The 18,785-nt window shown below is 52.3% G+C and overlaps 1 protein-coding gene across 1 annotated transcript; it reads left to right on the forward strand.

Annotated features, from left to right (window-relative positions):
• The first annotated feature begins 769 nt into the window (after positions 1–769).
• On the forward strand, positions 770–18,019 carry CDX1 (caudal type homeobox 1). Its single transcript, XM_004008970.5, has 3 exons — positions 770–1,306; positions 16,108–16,253; positions 17,026–18,019. The coding sequence occupies exons 1-3, from the start codon at positions 862–864 to the stop codon at positions 17,230–17,232; spliced, it is 798 nt and encodes a 265-aa protein (XP_004009019.2). The 5' UTR covers positions 770–861; the 3' UTR covers positions 17,233–18,019.
• The last annotated feature ends 766 nt before the right edge of the window (positions 18,020–18,785 follow it).

An 18,785-nucleotide genomic window follows, 5' to 3' on the forward strand; every position in this document is an offset into this window, starting at 1 on the left:
TTCTCATTAAAAGGAAGGCAGGGGTGGGGAGGGGGGAGGGGTTGTCAAGAGAATTGTGAAAGGTTCCCTAGAATGTCTCTGAAAGAGTGCTCCTTCCCGAATTCTCTAAGAACTTCCTCTAGAGAGCCAACTCAGGTGAACTCCCCAATTGTTTGCAGACTCGCGTATGTGCATATGTGCATTTTCCCCCAGGGGAAAAACATCCACAGCTCTCAGGAGAGACTAAGAGGGGTCGTGACCCCTCCTCCCCCCCAAAAGATTAAGGACCCGCTACCTTAAAGACGAGAACCCTGTTTGAAGTCAGCGGTTCCTCCCTTTCACCTCAAACTGGTCCCTACCGACTGCGCCACAGGCCCGGTGCGGCTGTGTGGCGCTAACCTGCAGTCGCCCCACTACCACCACTCAGGTCCCTTTTCTTCACCTGTAAGATGGGGTTGTGGAGAGGTCTGTGTGGCGGCAGCGAGGACAAGGCCGCGGGGAGGACTAACCCCCAAGGCCGCTGGGCCGGGGCCTTGCAGGAGGCTCCCATACCTAGTGGTGCCTCGATGCTCGCCGGGATGCGCCCTCCGCGCCCCCACCCTCTCTGGCCCTAGAGTCCACCTCCCGCTTGGGGCGGCAATTTGTCTCCTTTTGAACCCCCCGCCCCCGACGGGTTTCCCTCTTTGATTCGCGGCCTGGAGGCTCCCCCCGCTTTGAAATGCAAACCCGCCTCGGCTGGGGCGGCAGGCGGCCCGGAGCTATAAAAGGCCTGGGTGGGGCGGGCGGCAGCAGGGCTGGGAGTTCAGGTGTGCAGTTGCTCGTCGGGGCAGCCGGCTGCGGCGGCTCCAGGGCCCAGCATGCGCGGGCGGCCTCGCGGCCACCATGTACGTGGGCTATGTGCTGGACAAGGATTCCCCCGTGTACCCCGGCGCCGCCAGGCCCGCTAGTCTCAGCCTGGGCCCGCAAGCCTACGGCCCTCCGCCCCCGCCCCCTGGACCCCCGCAGTACCCTGATTTCACCGGCTACTCTCACGTGGAGCCGGGCCCCGTGCCCCCTGCAGCCTGGAGTGCGCCCTTCTCTGCGCCCAAGGACGAATGGGCTGCCGCCTACGGCCCGGGCCCCACGGCTCCCACAGCCAGCCCGGCCCCGCTGGCATTCGGGCCCCCTCCGGACTTTGGCGCGGTGCCCACGCCCCCGGGGCCTGGCCCAGGTCTCCTGGCGCAGCCCCTCGGCGGCCCAGGCACACCTTCCTCACCCGGAGCGCAAAGGCGGACACCCTACGAGTGGATGCGGCGCAGTGTGGCGGCTGGAGGCGGCGGTGGCAGCGGTAAGGATCCCTCTCTCGCTCTGGGCCTCCGAATGGTTCCCTTGGGCGCCAGCAGGTGCTGTCTGACCTCTGCCGTGGCCCTGCTTGGGTTCCAGAACGTGGCCCCCGATCACTCTCCCTGGAGGCTGTTCTCTCAATTTCCCCCTTCTGAATCCCGGCCTGCCAGAGCATTGGAAAGCACAACCTGTCTTTCCCTGTAGGTAGGGAACCTGAGACCCAAGCAATGAAGAAAGACGCCCTGTAGGAACTGAACACAGGTCCCCAGACCTTTATCGTGGGGTAAACTTTTGGCAGCACTGGTCCAGGTGGTCATCTGCTCCTTGCACCCCTATCCCAGCCTCGGGACATGCTCTATATGTGTACACACACGTCACTTTCCTTTCCAGGTTTTAGTCCCCTATTCATATAATGAAGAGATTGGTGGGTCATATCCTTTGGGCTAAAAAAGAGCCTTCTTTGGTTAGATTGCTGGTGGTTGAGGGTCCCTACCTTACCATCCCAGGGCTCTCCCTGAACTCTTGACCCTGGGGGAGGGGACAGCAGCAGCATTAGTTGGGAAGGTGGCTGCTGTTTGGCTCCTGAGCCTGTGAACCTCCTGCCCCCAGGCAGGCCTCTCGGATCCACCCTCTTCAAAGGCAGGGGACAGGGCAGGACAAAGACTCAGCTTTAATAAGGGGCGGCCTGACCTCTTTATAGGTCCCCCCTTTGTCATGTAACAGGCTGGGCCTTGGCTCGGTAGTGACTCCTGTCGGCCGGAAAGTGAACATGATACCCCATTGTCCTGACTGTGTTTGGCCTGTCCTGACAAAGGCCACCTGGCCTTAGGGGCGGGAAGTTGGCCTGCCCACCCTTTGATGTCCAGCCCCTCCTCCCTTTCCCCCAGCTGGGAGTGAGCCTGGGCTTTCCCCACCTCCCCCTCCTTTCTCTCTTCACCCCCATGTCCCCCGACACAGACAGCTCATCTGGGGCAGATGCTGCGGAGAAGGTGATCAGCAGCTACAGGTCTGGCTGCAACTGTACCACCTCCTTGAGAGTCCCCGGAACACAGAACCTCCTATCTGCCTCCAGAGGCCTCAGAGGCCTGAGGTTTCTGCTGCAGCTGTGCCACTTGTCTCCGTGGCTAAATAATAACAGCTAATTCTTACAGAGCACCTAGTAATGCAGCAGGCTCTGACCTAAAATCTTTTCATCCTTATAACTTTATCATGGGGACTATTATCACCCCCATTTTCAAGATGAAGAAGCTATGGCATAGAGAGATGACAAAGTAGGGCAAATATAGTTAAACTTGTGTAACCAGTACACGGTGGGGCTGGGATGTGACCAAGCCTGTGCTCTAATCCTCTCAACAGAGTCCCTTAAATCAGCCATCTTTTCTAGGTCTCAGTTTTACCACCTGTGACATGAGCGAGAAGGGTCTTGTGCATTTGTTTGAGTTACAAAAGGACTCCTTTGAAAAATGTGGTGGAAAGCATAAATGTTCTCCCTAGGAAAAAAGAAAAAGTGTTTCCTAACTCGGCAGACAATTTCAGGGGTTCCAAAGGCCCCTAGAAGCTTTATCCATAAACCTCAGTTGAGAATTTTACCTTAGAGTATATGAGAGAAAGCGTCTGGGGCCACTGACACTTGGGTCCTGCGGTTCTGTGTCTGTTCTCTGAAGAAGAAAGTCCACTGTCCTGCTCCTTTATTCCAGCTGCTACTTCCTGCTCATCAGCCGACTATGGAGATGGACGGGGAGGATCTCCAGGGGCCTGTGGCAGTCAGAGGACTGGCAGGAGCCCTGAGGAGCTTCCAGGCTGTGTGATGTCAGGCAAATCCCAGCTCTCTGGGCACTGGAGCTGCCAAACCCAGTTCGGCTCGGGTCTGGAAAGTCATCTGGAAACTGTTGCCCTGGGCACATTGGAGGCCTAGGACTAACTCTGCCCAAAGGCGAACATTCTTTTACCCTCACTCCCAGAAAGTAGAAGGGCAGGCCAAGGGAGGTTTGGGGGTTTCCAAGGAAAGGGGCCACCCCTGGAGCCAGGCGAGAACCACTCTGCCTTTTGGAAGCTAGAAGCTGCTGCCTGTCCACTCAGGTGGAGTCTGAAGCTGACCAGTGCTCTTGAGGCGGGGGCAGAACTGGGTTGAGGTTACAGACCCTCCCTGAGAGAGAGGCCAAGCTCCTCTCCTCTTTGGCCTCAGTTTGTCCCTCTGGGGAATGAAGATGTGGGGTTTCCAGGGGTGTTTCCTGGGTAACGCTGTTGTCTGGGACAGCAGAGGGAAGGTCAGTGCATGCCATCCCCCCTCAATGCTGCTGGTCCCTGATCTGATGGTATCCTTCCTGCCCCTTCTTTGCCTTCTGTGCTTCTAGCATTCTAGAATATCTGAGTGGACAGTTAGAGACCAGACATACAGATGGGAAACTGAAGCCTGGAGATTGTAAGGGAATGTTCTAGTATCACACAGGTGGAGGCTGGGCTGGGCTGGGGTATATGTTGGATGAGTCAGTTAAAGTTTTCTGATGGCTTCCCATTATATTTAGGGCAAAATTTACACTTCTTCCTGAGGTCTACAAAGCTATGTGTACTGCTACAGGCAGGTCTTATACTAGCTGTATTCCTTCTTCCAGGAAAACTCCTTGCAAGCTGCCTCCCCTTTCAGGTCTTACTTAGCTTCATGGCCACTTCCTCAGAGAGGTCTTCCATGATGTTCTGAAGTCGGTGCCTCCCCCACATACCCATTGATGATCTTTGCCTTGTTTCATTACTTACTTATTTTGTGTTTGTGTGGTGTCTATTCCCATTACTTTACTTACTTTGTGTTTGTGTGTTTGTGTGGTGTCTATTCCCACACCAACTCACCAAGGTAAACTACCATGAAGTCCAGAACCATGTTTATTTGACCCATGACTGTGTTTCCCTGATAGCTCAGGCAGTAAAGAATCCACCTGCAATGCAGGAGACCGCGGTTCGATTCCTGGGTCAGGAATATCTGCTGGAGAAGGGATGGGCTTCCCTTGTGGCTCGGCTGGTAAAGAATATGCCTACATATAAAGAATATGCCTACAATGTGGGAGACCTGGGTTCAGTTCCTGGGTTGAGAAAATTCCCTGGAGAAGGGAAAGGCTACCCACTCCAGAATTCTGGCCTGGAGAATTCCATGGACTGTTGCAAAGAGTCGGACATGACTGAGTGACTTTCACTTCACTGCTTTCTAGGCACCCAGCTCTGTGTGTGGCATTTAGTAGGTCCTCAATATTTTCTGTTGAATGAATGAACAGGGCAAGTGTGTGAGGGACAGTAAGACAGCTCTGGGAGAAGAGGGGAGAGATAAGATCTCAACCTGGAGATGGGACCCACGACTGTCCAGCTGAGCCGCTCATGCCAGTGGAAGCCTGGTTGCCCCTTTCTCCCTATTCCATGGGTGGTCAGTACTCTGTTCTTACCTGGAGAATTGGCGGAGCTGAGGCTGGGACTAAGATGCCAGTTTTACCTAAGGAGAGGGCAACAAAGCTTGGGAAGGAGAGAGGCTATTATGTTGTCCATAAACAAAATATTAGCCAGTTCTGAGTGATGACTGTCACTTGACTGAGGCCAGGATAGGAAATGACTGCAAGCAGCTCTATTTTTTTTGTCTTCCCCTTTTGCAACTATAAATATTTTCTTTAGGAATGTTATAAATCATCCTTTAACAAAGGTTCAGTTTCTGATTCACTATCAATAAATAGTTTTTCACAGGTTAATGGCCCATTGGTGTGGCTGAAGTCCCATACAAGTAGGGAAATGTCCACTCAGATGATAAGACTCTTGTAGCAGGGTTTGGATCTTGGTCCAACTTCTTCAGCTGTCAGACAGAGAAACTGAGGCCCATGGAAGGGATGAACCCTCTTCCCCCCACTACGTTCCAGGCCTTCTCCCTTGGCCCATAGCATCAGCCACCAACCTGGCCTCTCACCTTCAGCCTCTCCCTAATACCCTGCTGCTGCTGCTCCTGCTGTTTAGTCGCTAAGTTATATCCAACTCTTTGTAATTCCATGGGCTGTAGCCCACCAGGCTGTAGCCTATCACAGCTCCCCTGTCCATGGGATTTTCCAGGCAAACATACTGGAATGGGTTGTCATTTCCTCCTCCAGGGGATCTTCCTGACCCACGGATCGAACCTGCATGTCCAGTGTCTCCTGCATTGGCAGGCAGATGCTTTACCACTGAGCCACCTGCGAAGCCCCCCTACTGCCCTCAGTTCAGTTCAGTCGCTCAGTCGTATCTCACTCTTTGCGACTCCATGAATCGCAGCACACCAGGCCTCCCTGTCCATCACCAACTCCCGGAGTCCACCCAAACCCATGTCCACTGAGTCAGTGATGCCATCCAACCATCTCATCCTCTGTCATCCCCTTCTCCTCCCGCCCTCAATCTTTCCCAGCCTCAGGGTCTTTTCAAATGAGTCAGCTCTGACCTTGATGTCCTCTACACCAGGGGTCTCCACCCCCTGGTACTGGTGTGTGGCCGGTTGGGAATGGGTGGCACGGTAGGAGGTGAGCGGTGGGTGAGCAAGCCAAGCTGCATCTGCCATTCCCCATTGTTCACGTTACCCCCTGAACCATTCCCCATGCCCATACCTGGAAAAATTGTTTTGCATAAAACCAGTCCTTGGTGCCAAGGTTGGGGGGAGGGGCACTGTTCTAAACCACTGCTGGATTTACCTTCTCAAAGCTCATCCACTGCTCAAGAGCATCCCATGGCTCCCCACTGCCATGGAATTGCCTTTTCGCTTTATACCGTTCAACTGCTGTAATGAAAATCCAGCCCCATTTCAGAGTCCTCTTGAGAACCAGCCCCAACCCACTCTTGAAGCCACTTTCCCATTAGTTTGTTGAGATACAGAAATGCTTACCTGGGACGGTTAAGAGTCCAGCTTCAGAGCCTCAAGCCTGGAATTGTATTTCTGTTAGAAGTTGCATTAGCTGCAGTCAAATTGATGTGGATCATTTCTCTAAGCCTCAGCTTCTTCCACTGTGATATTAAGATGATAACAGGATTACACCTTGAAGCAATGGTTCCTGTAAAACACAGTCCTGAGCCTGGCATACAGTAGGCGCTCAGTGTACTGGTGCCTGTGACCATCTCTACCTGTCATTAGCAGGTACATGAGAGCACATACCTCATACTCCCTGCCTCTCTAGTGTGGGTTCCTTGACCTGAACTGTCCTCCTCTGTCTTTACCAGGTCAAATGCTGCTTCTCCAAGGCCACCTCCTCTAGGAAGCCCTCCTTGGTTCCCTCCCTCCAAGCACTGTATCAGATCCTTGTTTGAACATTTATCACTGACTGTCTTGTTGATCTCTGCCATCTACCATCTGTTATTGCCTCAAGGAACAGTCCTAGTCAGTCTCATCCTTCTCATCATGCCTTGTACATAGTAGGAGCTCATGATAAAGCTAATAACTGTGACATCGGCTAAGTCTTTACCACGTGCCAGGCATTGTGTCAAAAACTCTGCATGGGTGATCTCATTTAAGTCTCATAATAACTGTAAGAGGTGTGAGGATCTATTATAAGCTTCATTTTTACAGGTAGAGTTAATGAGGCTCAGAGAGGGTAAGTGGCTTGCCAAAGCTCACACGGCCAGGTTTGCTGCTGCCCAGGGTTCAAACCTAGCCTCTACAGCCTGATGACCATCTATCACATGAAGCAACACCCTCAGAATGGGAGCCCAAGCCCCCCTCCCCATGTGCATTCCAGTCCAGGTGGGGAAAAGGAGGCCAGTCAGTGATGGGCTGTAAGAGGCTGAAGGGGGAGGATGGGCACAGCAGGCTGTTTAAAACCGGTTCTCCAGGCAGAAGCTCCATTCGACACCTCATCTCTCAGATGTAGCTGGGAAGGGGGGGAATGACCCAGTTAGAAGGTGGCAGAAGGCTTTTTTTGGTTGGGTGTTTTCCCCCTACTTTGCAGATATTGCTGCCGAGAGCATGGGGAGTTGTTCTGAAGGACCAAAACAGCTTTATTAGCAGCAAGCCTCTCTCATTGGTGGAAACTATCTTAATGAGATGCCTCTTAAGTTTCTGTCCCAGAGTTTTTGGGACCTGGAAACAACATATATGTCTGGAGTCAGGTCCATCACCATGTTAAGAGGCTAAGCCCTCCCCCTGCCATACTTGCCCCTCAGCCTTATAGGGGTGCCCCACAAAGACCCCTCAGCATCAACAGAGGGAGGGAACAGGTGTCAGTGGAAGCCAAGACTGACCCTCCAGGCTCCGATGTCTTCCCATTGCTCTCAAAGTCAAATCCAAGCCCCTCACCCTAGGGCTCAAAACCCTGCTAGCCTTTTCAGCCTCTCTTGTGCCTCTCTCATTCATTCATGAGGCAGGCAGGTGGTGCTAGTCTCTAAGTCTTTCTTCTATTCTGCTAGGTGCTGGGGATTCCTGCCAGGGCAAGGCACACGGGGTCCCTCGGGGGTCTGGCCCTCTGTTGCTACTCTCTCTGCTTTAGGGCCTTTGCACATGCTCTTTTGGCTTCCTGGAATACTCTTCCCCGTTGGTGACATAGAGACCTCCTTCTCAACCATCAGATCTTGGCTTAGATGTCATCTCCTCCAGGACACTTTCCTCAAGCTAAATAAAGTAGGCTCTCTGCCCCCTGCCACCCCACCCCCACATCTTAATCATAATAACTGTAAGAGGTGTGAGGCTATGCTCTGAGCTCCATGCTTCCTTTCCTTCACACTAATCACAGTTTGTAACTATTATGCTGGTTTGTTTTTAATCTACCCCCCACCCTTGAAAGTGGGAATGAACCATTTAACAAATAAGCACCAAGCACTTCCCATAGTAATAATAATATGCACTGCCATCTATTGAGTACTCACTGTGTTTCAAATGCAAGTATTTTTGACCCCAGGACAACACATTTCTCTATTAGAGCAGTGGCTGTGACTAAGGCTGTATGAACAGTGGAGTTAGACAGAAGGATGTCCTTTGGAGGTTAAGCCAACCAGCTGATGGATGGGATGTGGGGAGCGGGGAAATTGCCACCTAGGCTTTTGGCCTGAGTGGCTGGAGGAGAGGGGACATTTACTGTGAGGAGAAGGTCAGGAAGCAGTGAGTCTGTGTTAAGTTTAACAAGGATTCATCAAGTACTCCCTGTGTGTGTGTCTGGCACAGTTGTAGAACCAAATGAGCAAGATGCATGGTCTCTGCCATCATGGAGCAGGTAGGGAGCCAGGAACCAAAGGGAAGGGATTTGCTAAGGTCCCTCGGTGAGCATGAAAAGGGCTGGGGTCCACAGCTCCTCCCTCCCTGTACCTCTGCCCCAGATGTGATTCTTCAGGACCCACACCTGTGGACGATTAGGCAAAGACCTCACCTCCAGACCAGAGAAGGGTGGCCGGGGTAGGGCAGAGGCCTGGAAACTCCACCAGGAGACAGTTGAGAGGCTGCAGGTTGTTCAGCCCAGAAGACAGAGGGATGCAGTTGCTGCTTGTAACTCTCAGAAGGGCTGTTCTAGGCCAGAGGTGCCCCCTATTTCTGGTGCCACTTGTGGAAAATCCTAGGAAGAATATAACTGGGTGATGAACGCAAGGACAGGCAGGCTGCTTTGCAGATAGTCCAAGCAGTCGGGCTAGGTATATGCTATGAGGATGTGGGCGTCTGGACTTCGCTGGGAGTTTGGTCTAGCTGTGTTGTCCAATAGAACTTCCTGTAATGATGGCTCTGTATCTATACTGTCCAGTGTGATAGCCATTAGCTACACGTGTCCACTGAGCACTTGCTATATATATGGCTAGCATGACTAAAACACTGAATTTTTAATTCTATTTAATTAATTTCAATTTAGGTAGCCACATGTGGCTAGTAGCTGTCATATGGGACGGCGCAGGAAAATTCCTCTCCAGAGTTCCTAGCACGGTAATCCATTCCCGATGTGCCCCTTATTCTCCACTGAGGATTTTCTGGCCTCTTTTGAATCTGCAGTCATCATCTTTTTGGCTCTGCATCATCATCTTCTTCCCCCTGCTCCTCCTCTTCCTTTCCCTCTTATCCCCCCTCCTCCCTTCCCCTCTTTCTTTTTCTCTGCTGTCACAGATAGCTTTTATTAATACCTTGTTAAATACACGATCACATCTACTCTCCACAGCGTCCATGTCTGAAGGAGGCATGCCTGTCCTCATTTCGCAGATGAGTAATGGGATTCAGAAACGTTCAGTGACTTGCCTGGGTTCCCACTGCTAGCCCATGGCTGGGCCGGGTTAGAATCATCAGGTTTGTTTGACTATGAACTTTCTGTTCTCTTCACTGCCTGCCATAGCCGAGTCAGATTGGGGACCTCCTTGAAGAAGATAGGTGAGGGGAAGATGCAGAGGCAGCCTGGGAGGAGGAGGGGGAGGTGCTGACTGAGCTTAGTGCCTAGGAAGGAGGGTGACAGTGGGGTGGAGAAGCTTGCCTAAGCCTGCAGGGCCCCTGAGTGTGGCTGGTCTGGCCATCCTCTCATCTCTCTCGCACACCCATGCTAGCGTCACTCCTGCTCCAGGAAAGAGCAGGAGTGAATGAGGAGTCGTGCTAGAGCAGGTAGGACTGGCAGAGCAGCCAAAACAAGGACTAATCATGGGCCCAATAGAGAGCCTCATGGCCCAGGGAGGATATCCATCCATCATGGAACTGGGCGACAGAAGTCTACCCACTGGTCATACACATGGGGAAACGGTTCCAAGCAGAACCTCACATGTCCAGCTGGTGGCTCAGCCAGACCTCCCCACCCCCAGGCAATGTTCTTTGCCCTGAGGGCCCCCATCAGGCGGCATTCCTCCTTCTCCCAAGGGATCCCTCCAACATCCGCTTCTACAAATAGCTCGGTTCAGCTTGTCGTCTCCATAGCTCTTTGCCCTTTGCAAACTGCTTTCAAATCCATTCTGCTCCCCAGGGGGAAGGGAAGCCCAAAGAAGTTCAACCACTTGTTAAATCCATTAGCTAAGGATGCAGACCTGGGCCCATGGGCTCAGAGCTACAGAGAAGTTCAGAATCTACAGGGCCCTGGGAGCTGACACCAAACCTTCTGCTGCTGCATCGGAGAAACAGGCCCAGAGGGGAGAAGGGACTTATTTATGGCCACACAGGTGGCACAGCACCGGGACATACTTACTTCAGCTGGTGATTCAGAATCCCCTCTGGTAGGCTTGTTAAAGATGGCAGAGAGACCAGGATGCAACAGGCCTGCGAGCTTGTGAATATGTATTTTTAACAAGCATCCATGCCTGCCTGTGTGCATTTCTCTGTGTCTGTGTATGTCTGTTGGGTGTGGGGTATTTTGATGTACGGCCAGTGGGGTTGGACCACACAGAGAGGGGTCATGGATTTGTGTTCCAAGCTCTGAGGGCCAGAGCTGGCAGTGTCATCCCTCAGGGCCACAGTCTCAGCAGGAAGGGGTCAAAGGAAGTGCTGACCCAGAGGCCACTTGATTTTCTGGGAGCCACCAACCCTGCCCTGGGGGCAGAGGCTGAACTCTGTCCTTGCCTGGCCCAGGCTGGATGAGGAGGCCCCACTGCAGACCGCCAGGCTCCTGCCCGCACCCTCCAGCTGGGCAGACTTTGTTTCTAGACTCTCAGACAGGGAAATCAGTCTTAGAATTCTTTCAGCAATAATAACAAATATAATCAGAGCATCAACAAACATTGGGAACTTCATGTTTCCAAGTTGGAAGGGACCTTATAAATAAATGGTCTCATCCAACATACAATCCATTGCTTAGATCCATTTCCCAGCATCCCTGCCATATGGTTATCCCACCATGGAAATCATTAGGATCTACCCTTCCCTGCATGCCTACTATGTGTTCGGTATATGCTAGGCATCATTCATCCATCCATCTCAAGTGATCCCCTATATACTCAGGGTGGTAGTTAATTACAGGAGACCTTACACTGGGTGATAGGTTCTAGTGCTGTTTCTAAAACTAGACAGACCTGGGCCAGGTCCCACCTGCAGATGTGCAGACCTTGCTGGGCCTCAGTCTTCTCATCTGTAAACTGGGGCTAACACCTGCACAGCTTCATAGGTTATTGAGAGACGTATACAAAGTTCTTGACACATGGACATATTGGCTGTTATTAGAATAATTATTGCCATTTTGTAGATACAGAACACGAGGCTCAGAACCCAGCCAGTGAGAAGCTGGACAGCAAGCCCTAGAGGTCTGCCTGCCCAAACAACCACATGTCATGGTCACCTGGAGAGCTGTTCAAGTATCAAATCCCCGAGCCCGATTTTAGTCCCCCTGAGTCTGAACTTCTGGGCCAGAATCTGTGCTTTTAAAAGGTTCCTCAGGCATTTGAGGCTGCTGGTCAGGAGTCAGGACATTTAGCCTGGAGCTTTCCAGGGCCTCTGCTGTGCATACTTTAGGGGTGGGGAGCTTGCTAACCTCTATGGCAGCCTGATGCATATGGATGGACCGTTCCTAGCATCCTACAACCAGAGCAGAGAGAAAGACTCTCATTTGGAGAGTTATCCAAGGCTCTTCTCCTCCCATGCTTCACCCCTAAGAGCTGGTGGGGGGACTCCCACCCTCTCTCCCACCTACGTGCCCTGGCATCTGGCCCAGAGAGTTATTCATTAGGTGACTGGGAGTGGCCTGGCCCCCATCAGACACCTGTTATAGGAGTCCGGACTTCCCTCTTAGGCCCAGTGTCCCAAAGGCCTGTAAATCATTCATCCTGGGCCCTCTCCCTGCCCCACCGCTGTCACGCACCTCCCTGCTCCCTCCCTCCTGGGCCCCCAGGGTGGCACAGGTGATAACAGGAGGGCAAAGGAGGGTTGCTCACAGCAGTGGGGAGTTCTGGCCCAGAGTTGGGACTGGAGCCCAAGGCGCCTGATTGTCATTAAAAATACAAATTCACATCTTCAGGGGGTAAAAATGCAAATACCCCAAAGACTCCCTCCTCCCTGTGGCTTCCCAGGCTTCAGTCCCTTCTCCAGGCAGCCCCGATACTGGCTTCCTGTATATTCTTTCAGAAAGAACTCTATGGGTGTACAAACATGTTTGAGTATGTGTGTGTGTGTATTCCATTTTTATACGAAAATAGTAACATATTATTCACACCATTTTGCCTTTTAAAAAACGTAATGTTTTTAGAAATTGCTCCATGTTGGCACATATAGAGCTTTATAATTTCTTCTTGATGACTGCCTAATGATCCTCTCCATGGATGTACCATCTCTTATTAACTAGTCCTGACTCACAGACATGTACATTGTTCTTAACTTTTGTACTATCTGAAACAGCTACCTCTGTGGGCAGTTTTCTGTGGGATCACTCCCTGGAAGAGGGATTCAGGAGTCAAAGGGCATGTGCATGTTAAATGAGGCTGAGATCACCAAGTTGGGCTCCAAGGAGGACATTCCCGTTATCACCCTCTGGCCAGCAGACGGGACTTTCTGGTTCCTGGACCACACAGTATGATTTCAAACATTTGGTTCTTTGGCAGAGCCATTTTTTCAGCAATACATTGTGTGCTTTGAGCAACTTCCCCAGATAGAAGTTGGTCTCTGGGTTCTTGAGCCCACCAGCCCCTCTCTTGGGTCCAGGAGGCTGCAACAGGTCCTGGGTCTTCACTGGCAGCCTTGCTAGAGGTGCAACTATGCAGAGAGGAGTAACTATGCAGCCAGAACGCTATCTCTTGTCTAGTTCCTGCTGCCCTCAGAGTTGGGGGAAAGAACTCAGGCTGGAGGTCAGGAAACCTGAGCCCAGATTGATACCACTACCAGGCAGGATGACCCTCAGCAAGTGCCCTTTTCTGAGTTTTTATTTCCCCCATCTATGAAATGGGTATAATGGATGCCCACTTGCTCATCAGGGAGAATAGGAGTGAAGGTTGGATGCCTGAGGAAAAGGGTGTCTTTATAATCTCTCAGGCTGAGGTCTGGGTGGGCAGGAAGCTTCCATCAGCTACTGCCAAAAGTGAATCTTTTTGGCATTTTCAACCTGAGGGCCCTCCAGGCCCAGCCAGGACTTTTGGGGATCTGCCCTCACCGTGGTCTAAACCCTCTCTTCCAGAAATACAAGTAGATGATGGGCCTGCCGTTTGAGCTTCTATTGCCAATGCTTAGAGGGCCATATAGCAGGCTCTGTGGACCCCAAATCTGGTGGGATGAGGAGCTGCAGGCCTGGTAACTGCCTGGGGCTTCAGTGACCCTGAATGTACAGGGAGTTTGGACTAAAAGAACTTACAAGGCCTCTCTTATTTGGACCTCTGGCTGCTGTATAACCATTCGGAATGTCAGTATCTTCATCTATAATGTGGGAGGAGACTGAACTTCTATGACCCTTTCTGGCTTTGGCCCAGTGAACCCAGCGGGGCTGTGGGTTCAGAGATCTGCTGGGTTCCAGCGGTGGTGGCATTAGGCAGAATTGTTTTTGAGCTGGCACTGAATTTTCTAGGTCAAGAAGGGGCCCTATCTGGAGCCAAGGCCTCGGCAGCCGCTCCCTGGTCCCTTTCCTGGGTTAGGCCTGGCTGAGGGCCGGGGCTGTCTCGTGCTGTGTCAGGCAATGGGCTGAGGTCAGTGGTTGTGGAAGAGTCCAGTGTGGTTCTGCTCCTCTGGCAGGAAACTCAAGGGAAAGAGCCCAGGAACATCTGCCGTCTCCTGTTCTCCACAAACCATTTGGCTCTTGGGGAGCCCAGCACTGTCCTGCCAAGCTGTGTGGGCTGGGTGGGGAAGGCGGAGGCTGGAACAGTGTGGGGGGGTAGTTAGCACAGCGGTGCTGAGGGACAGGCAGGCCTAGAGCTGGGACCACGGAGATGGTCAGGTTGTTGTGGGGGCATCTGGGTGAAGTGGGAGGGGGTCGATGGTTATGCAGACTGGCCATGCCCTAGTGGGATGCAGGGGCGAGTCTGAAAATGCTTGCATGTGCCTCCTGGTCATAGCCACGTGTTGTTTCTTACAAAAGGACACTGGTATTGAGTCAGGCCCTCACAGCAGCCCAGGCCAAGCATGACTCTTTAATAGTCTCTCCAGACAGACCTCTGATCCCAGCCTGAAAGAGATCCCTGACATTAACCCAACCAATTCCTGGTCCAAGGCTGAGTTTCATGTGGAAGCCAAGATACCACCTCTTTCTCCTTCTTCTTTCTCCACTTCTTTCTCCTCCACCACCTTCTTATGGCAGGTCTCCCCACACCTCCCCTTTCTCACCAGTCTGTTCTCTATCCAGCAGCCAGAGGCATCTTAAAATCTACATCAAACCTCATGTCTCCTCTGCTCAAAACCCTGTAATGGCTCCTGCCCCAGACAGAGCAAAACCCAGAGCCCTTTCCATGGCCTGTGGGCCTTGCATGACCTGCCCACCCCCTCTGCTCACTGCATCCTGGGCGCACAAGCCTTCTCACTTTTCCTCCCTCTTCAGACAGCAGGCACGTCCCCATCTCAGGGCTTTTGCACCTGCTGTTCCCTCTGCTTGGGCACCTCTTTCCCAGACAGCTGCATCGCTCTTTCTCACTTTAGATCTTTGCTCAAGCTCCCCTTCAAGGTAAGGCCTTCATGGACCACTCTGTTCAAAATCATAGCCTCTCTCCTCCCTAAATTCCCAGTCCTCCTTTTTTCTCTGAAAAGTTTTTCATCAATTAACATATCAATAATTTTCATATTTTTTATTTTTACTCATCTCCCTTCATTAGAACCTAAGCTTCAGGAGGGCAGGGACTTTTAATTCGGCTCCCTGCTGTACCAGGGACTTGGCCCACAGCAGGAACTCGGTAAATATCTGTGGGCTGGCCTGAGCACTCCTGCTGTGTGCCTGGGCTCAGGCTGGAGTGTGAATGGCTCCAAGCAGACTAGCCCCCCCCCCCCCCCCCCCCCCGCTGCCTCAGGTGTGCAGCCCCAGCTCAGGGCTTCCTGTCTAGAACCAGGGTCTTTTGAGGAACCTGACAGGTCCTGGGGAACAACCAGCAGCCCCAATACTTTCTGTCCGATTGTTTGGCCAGCAACCAACAGGCATTCAACAGGAAGTGAGGAGCATATACCCCAGTGCAGTTCTGAAAGCTTTCTGCTTCCAGCCTCTGGCTGCGGCGGCCCTTCCTGCTCTCTCCACCACAGGAGAGAAGAGCAGCCGATGTCTCTATCTCAACCTACCCCTGCTGCCAGGTGTTCCTCCAAGGATCCCCGAATTAGAACCACCTGGGGAGCTTGTGAAAAATGCAGATTCCACCCCAAGGCTTTCAAGTTTACATGCCCAGTGACGCTCTGGAAGCTGTGTTTTCACAAGTTCCCCATGTGTCTGTTGTGCAGCCACACCTGGGAACTGGTGCATAAGAGCTGGTGGGTCTGGCAGTCAGAGGAGGGCTCTGGGTCAGCAGACCTGGCTGAAACCCCAACTCCACCTGCAGCTTGCTGGGTAACCCTGGGCCAGTTGCATCCTGTCTCTGAGCCTTGTGCTCAGTCGCTCAGTTGTGTCCAACTCTGCAATCCCATGGACTGTAGCCTGTCAGGCTCCTCTGTCCGTGGGATTCTCCAGGCAAGACTACTGGAGTGGGTTACCATGCTCTCCTCTAGGGGATCTTTCCGACCCAGGGATTGAACCCACATTCTCTCATCTCCTGCATTACAGGCAGATACTTTGCCTGCTGAACCATCGAGGAAGCCTCTCTCTCAGTGTTAGGGACCCCACATGGGCATGAGAACAGTGCTTGACTCCCAAGTTGGGAGTCTCCAAGCCTGATTGTTACTTTCTCAGCGTTCTTCTTCAGGGGTCCTGGATTGCTCTTCCCCCTGGGAGCCCTGCCTTGGCCTTTTGCAGGCTCCTCTCCCCACTCACTTCTCCTCCTGGCACTTCTGCTTCTCAGGTAAGACCCGGACCAAGGATAAATACCGCGTGGTCTATACCGACCACCAGCGCCTGGAGCTGGAGAAGGAGTTCCACTACAGTCGTTACATCACTATCCGGCGGAAATCAGAGCTGGCCGCCAACCTGGGGCTCACTGAACGGCAGGTGCGTAGGGCCCCTACTTCAGCCGCAGGAGCAGTACTGCAAGTCTGGCCTCCAGGCTACCAGGCAGATTATGGAGCTCAGTCAAGGGAGGACAGAGAGGTTGTCTCCTGGCCATGATCATACAAACACAACAGAAACTGAGCTGCTGCCATAAATCCCCTGGCCAATAAAACCCAATATCCCTGGGCACCAATAGGGGGATAGGGGGTCTGATTAATTCTAGGCTACGGCAGGCTTTGATCAGTGCTGTTTAAATCCAGAGGGAGCAGTCACAGGGAGAACAGGGAAGGCTTCCTGGAGGAGGGGTGTTAGAGCATGGCTTTGGAAGATGGAGAGGAAGAGGGTTACAGAAAAAGTTGTCTTAAGAGTAAAGGAGCAGGGGTGGAGGGGTGGGTTTGGGGGTGGGAGGGAGGCTCAAAAGGGAGGGGATATAGGTATACTTATGACTGACTCATGTTGCACAGCAGAAACCAATACAACATTGTAAACCAATTATCTTCCCATTAAAAATAAATAAAACTTGAAAAACTGCTGGGCAGAATAAAAAAGTATTACAGGTACTTCAAAAAAAAACAAAAACAAAAAGGCAGGGGAACAGGTTCCAGGAGGGGAGAACATGTTCAGGGTACATGAACAGTTGGGGTAGCTGCAGCCGGAGGGAAGCCCCAAATGCCACATCAAGAAACAAGAGCTCCACTGCCCTCTCTCTTCCTCTTGCTCTGCCGTTCAGTCTCCATACCACCTGCCCCATCTCTGTTCTCTGACCCCACAGGTGAAGATCTGGTTCCAAAACCGGCGGGCCAAGGAGCGCAAAGTGAACAAGAAGAAGCAGCAGCAGCAGCCTCCACAGCCACCCCCGCCAGCCCATGACATCACCCCCACCCCAGCAGGGCCACCCCTGGGGGGCCTGTGCCCCAGCTCTGCCAGCCTCCTGGGTGCCTCCTCCCCAGTGCCTGTCAAGGAGGAATATCTGCCATAGCCCCCGGACCAGCCTTGTGGGCTGGGGCCCTTGAGGACTCAGGTGCTGGGCATGTGGCTCCTGTTGGGGCCCAGGAGTCTGAGTCCCAAGCCACACCACTGACCTTCTGAGTAACCCTGGACAAATCACCCACCGACTCCCTGCATCCCCTGGGCCCATCCGTGCAGTGAACCTTTTCCCACTTTGGTGTTCTAGGCCTCAGGGGGATAAGGGCGCCTGGGGTGGGAAGTCTTAATCCCCAGGGGGCAAGGTGAGGAGGGGCTAGCTCCTCCTCCATAGGCTCAAAGGTGGGAGGCCGTTGTAGGGACCAGACTCCTGGAGAAAGGAGACGGAATCCAGAAAAGATGGTTTGCAGACCATGACCTGAGGGGTCCAAGGGAAGGGTGTCAGCTGCCACCTGCCTTTTCCTGCAGGCTCAGGTCTACTTGCCTCCCTCATCACATGCCTCGAACCCTCTCCTTGTGGGATGCAAAGCACAAAGCCCGCAGGATTGAGCCTGGGCAAGAGATGACCATCCTCTCTGAGCTACACAGCATATCCCCTCACACCCATTCTCAGTGGGGTTTCCAGATTGTGGGGAGGCCCCTGCAGGGGACATAGGGGCAGAGTCTACCCTACCAAGTTTCTACCAACCCACCAGGCTGTCCCTTGGGGACCAGGCCTCAGAGAGCCCCCAGAGGACTTTCTCTGAACCAAACAGACCTCACAACTGAGCAAGTGTGTTGCACAGAGAATGGAATCTCTTGGATGCAGCTTCAAGAATAAACTTTTTTTCTCTTTTTAAAAATGTATAAAAATCATTATAAATAGCATGAAAGGAAAATATTTAAAAAGTGTAAATCATCCTCATCCTTCTCAGCAACTGCATAGTCCCTCCTAGTCTAAGCAGGCATACAACAAGGTCACCTTTAAAACACATTTGAAAGATCAAAACATGACATCATTAGAGTAAGTCTATGAGACTATGTCAAATTTTAAGTCCATTTTGTAAGCAGAATCATCAGATTCAATCTTTCCGTCTTTCGAATTTTTCAAATACTCAGGGATTTCGTTTAGCAGATGACATTCGTTGGGTACTCCTACGTACCAGGCATGGCTGGACCTGCCCCCAGAATTCCCAGTCTGAGCTATGCTTTAGGTATCAGGGGAGCAGAGCATCCAGGGAGTCCAGAGAGAGCTCCCAGCTTATCTTGGAGGATCTGGGAAGGCTTCCTGGAGAAGGTGATGTTTGAAGTGTGGCCTATAGGACTCGTGGGTGTTGTTAAGCCAAGATGGAGGAATGGTTAAAAAAAAAAAAAGATTATGAGCAACATGAGCTTGAAGTCTACTTTTTAGAAACTCTGGAGAAAAGCTGCTATTTTCAGCTCCCTTTCAGAGGTGGAGAGGAGTCTTGTTGCCTGGGGCCTTCACTCCCTGGAGGGATCCAGTGCCAGCTGCCTGCCCCTCTGTTTACTGTTCTGGGAGGTGGCCCAGCCATAAAACCCGTGTGCAGCCTGCCTGCCTGCCCTTTGCTCCTGGGGCACATGACAATGCACGAGGTAGAGCTAGTCCCC

The sequence above is a fragment of the Ovis aries genome, chromosome 5 (genome assembly GCF_016772045.2).
Source record: "Ovis aries strain OAR_USU_Benz2616 breed Rambouillet chromosome 5, ARS-UI_Ramb_v3.0, whole genome shotgun sequence".
Lineage (NCBI taxonomy): Eukaryota > Metazoa > Chordata > Mammalia > Artiodactyla > Bovidae > Ovis > Ovis aries.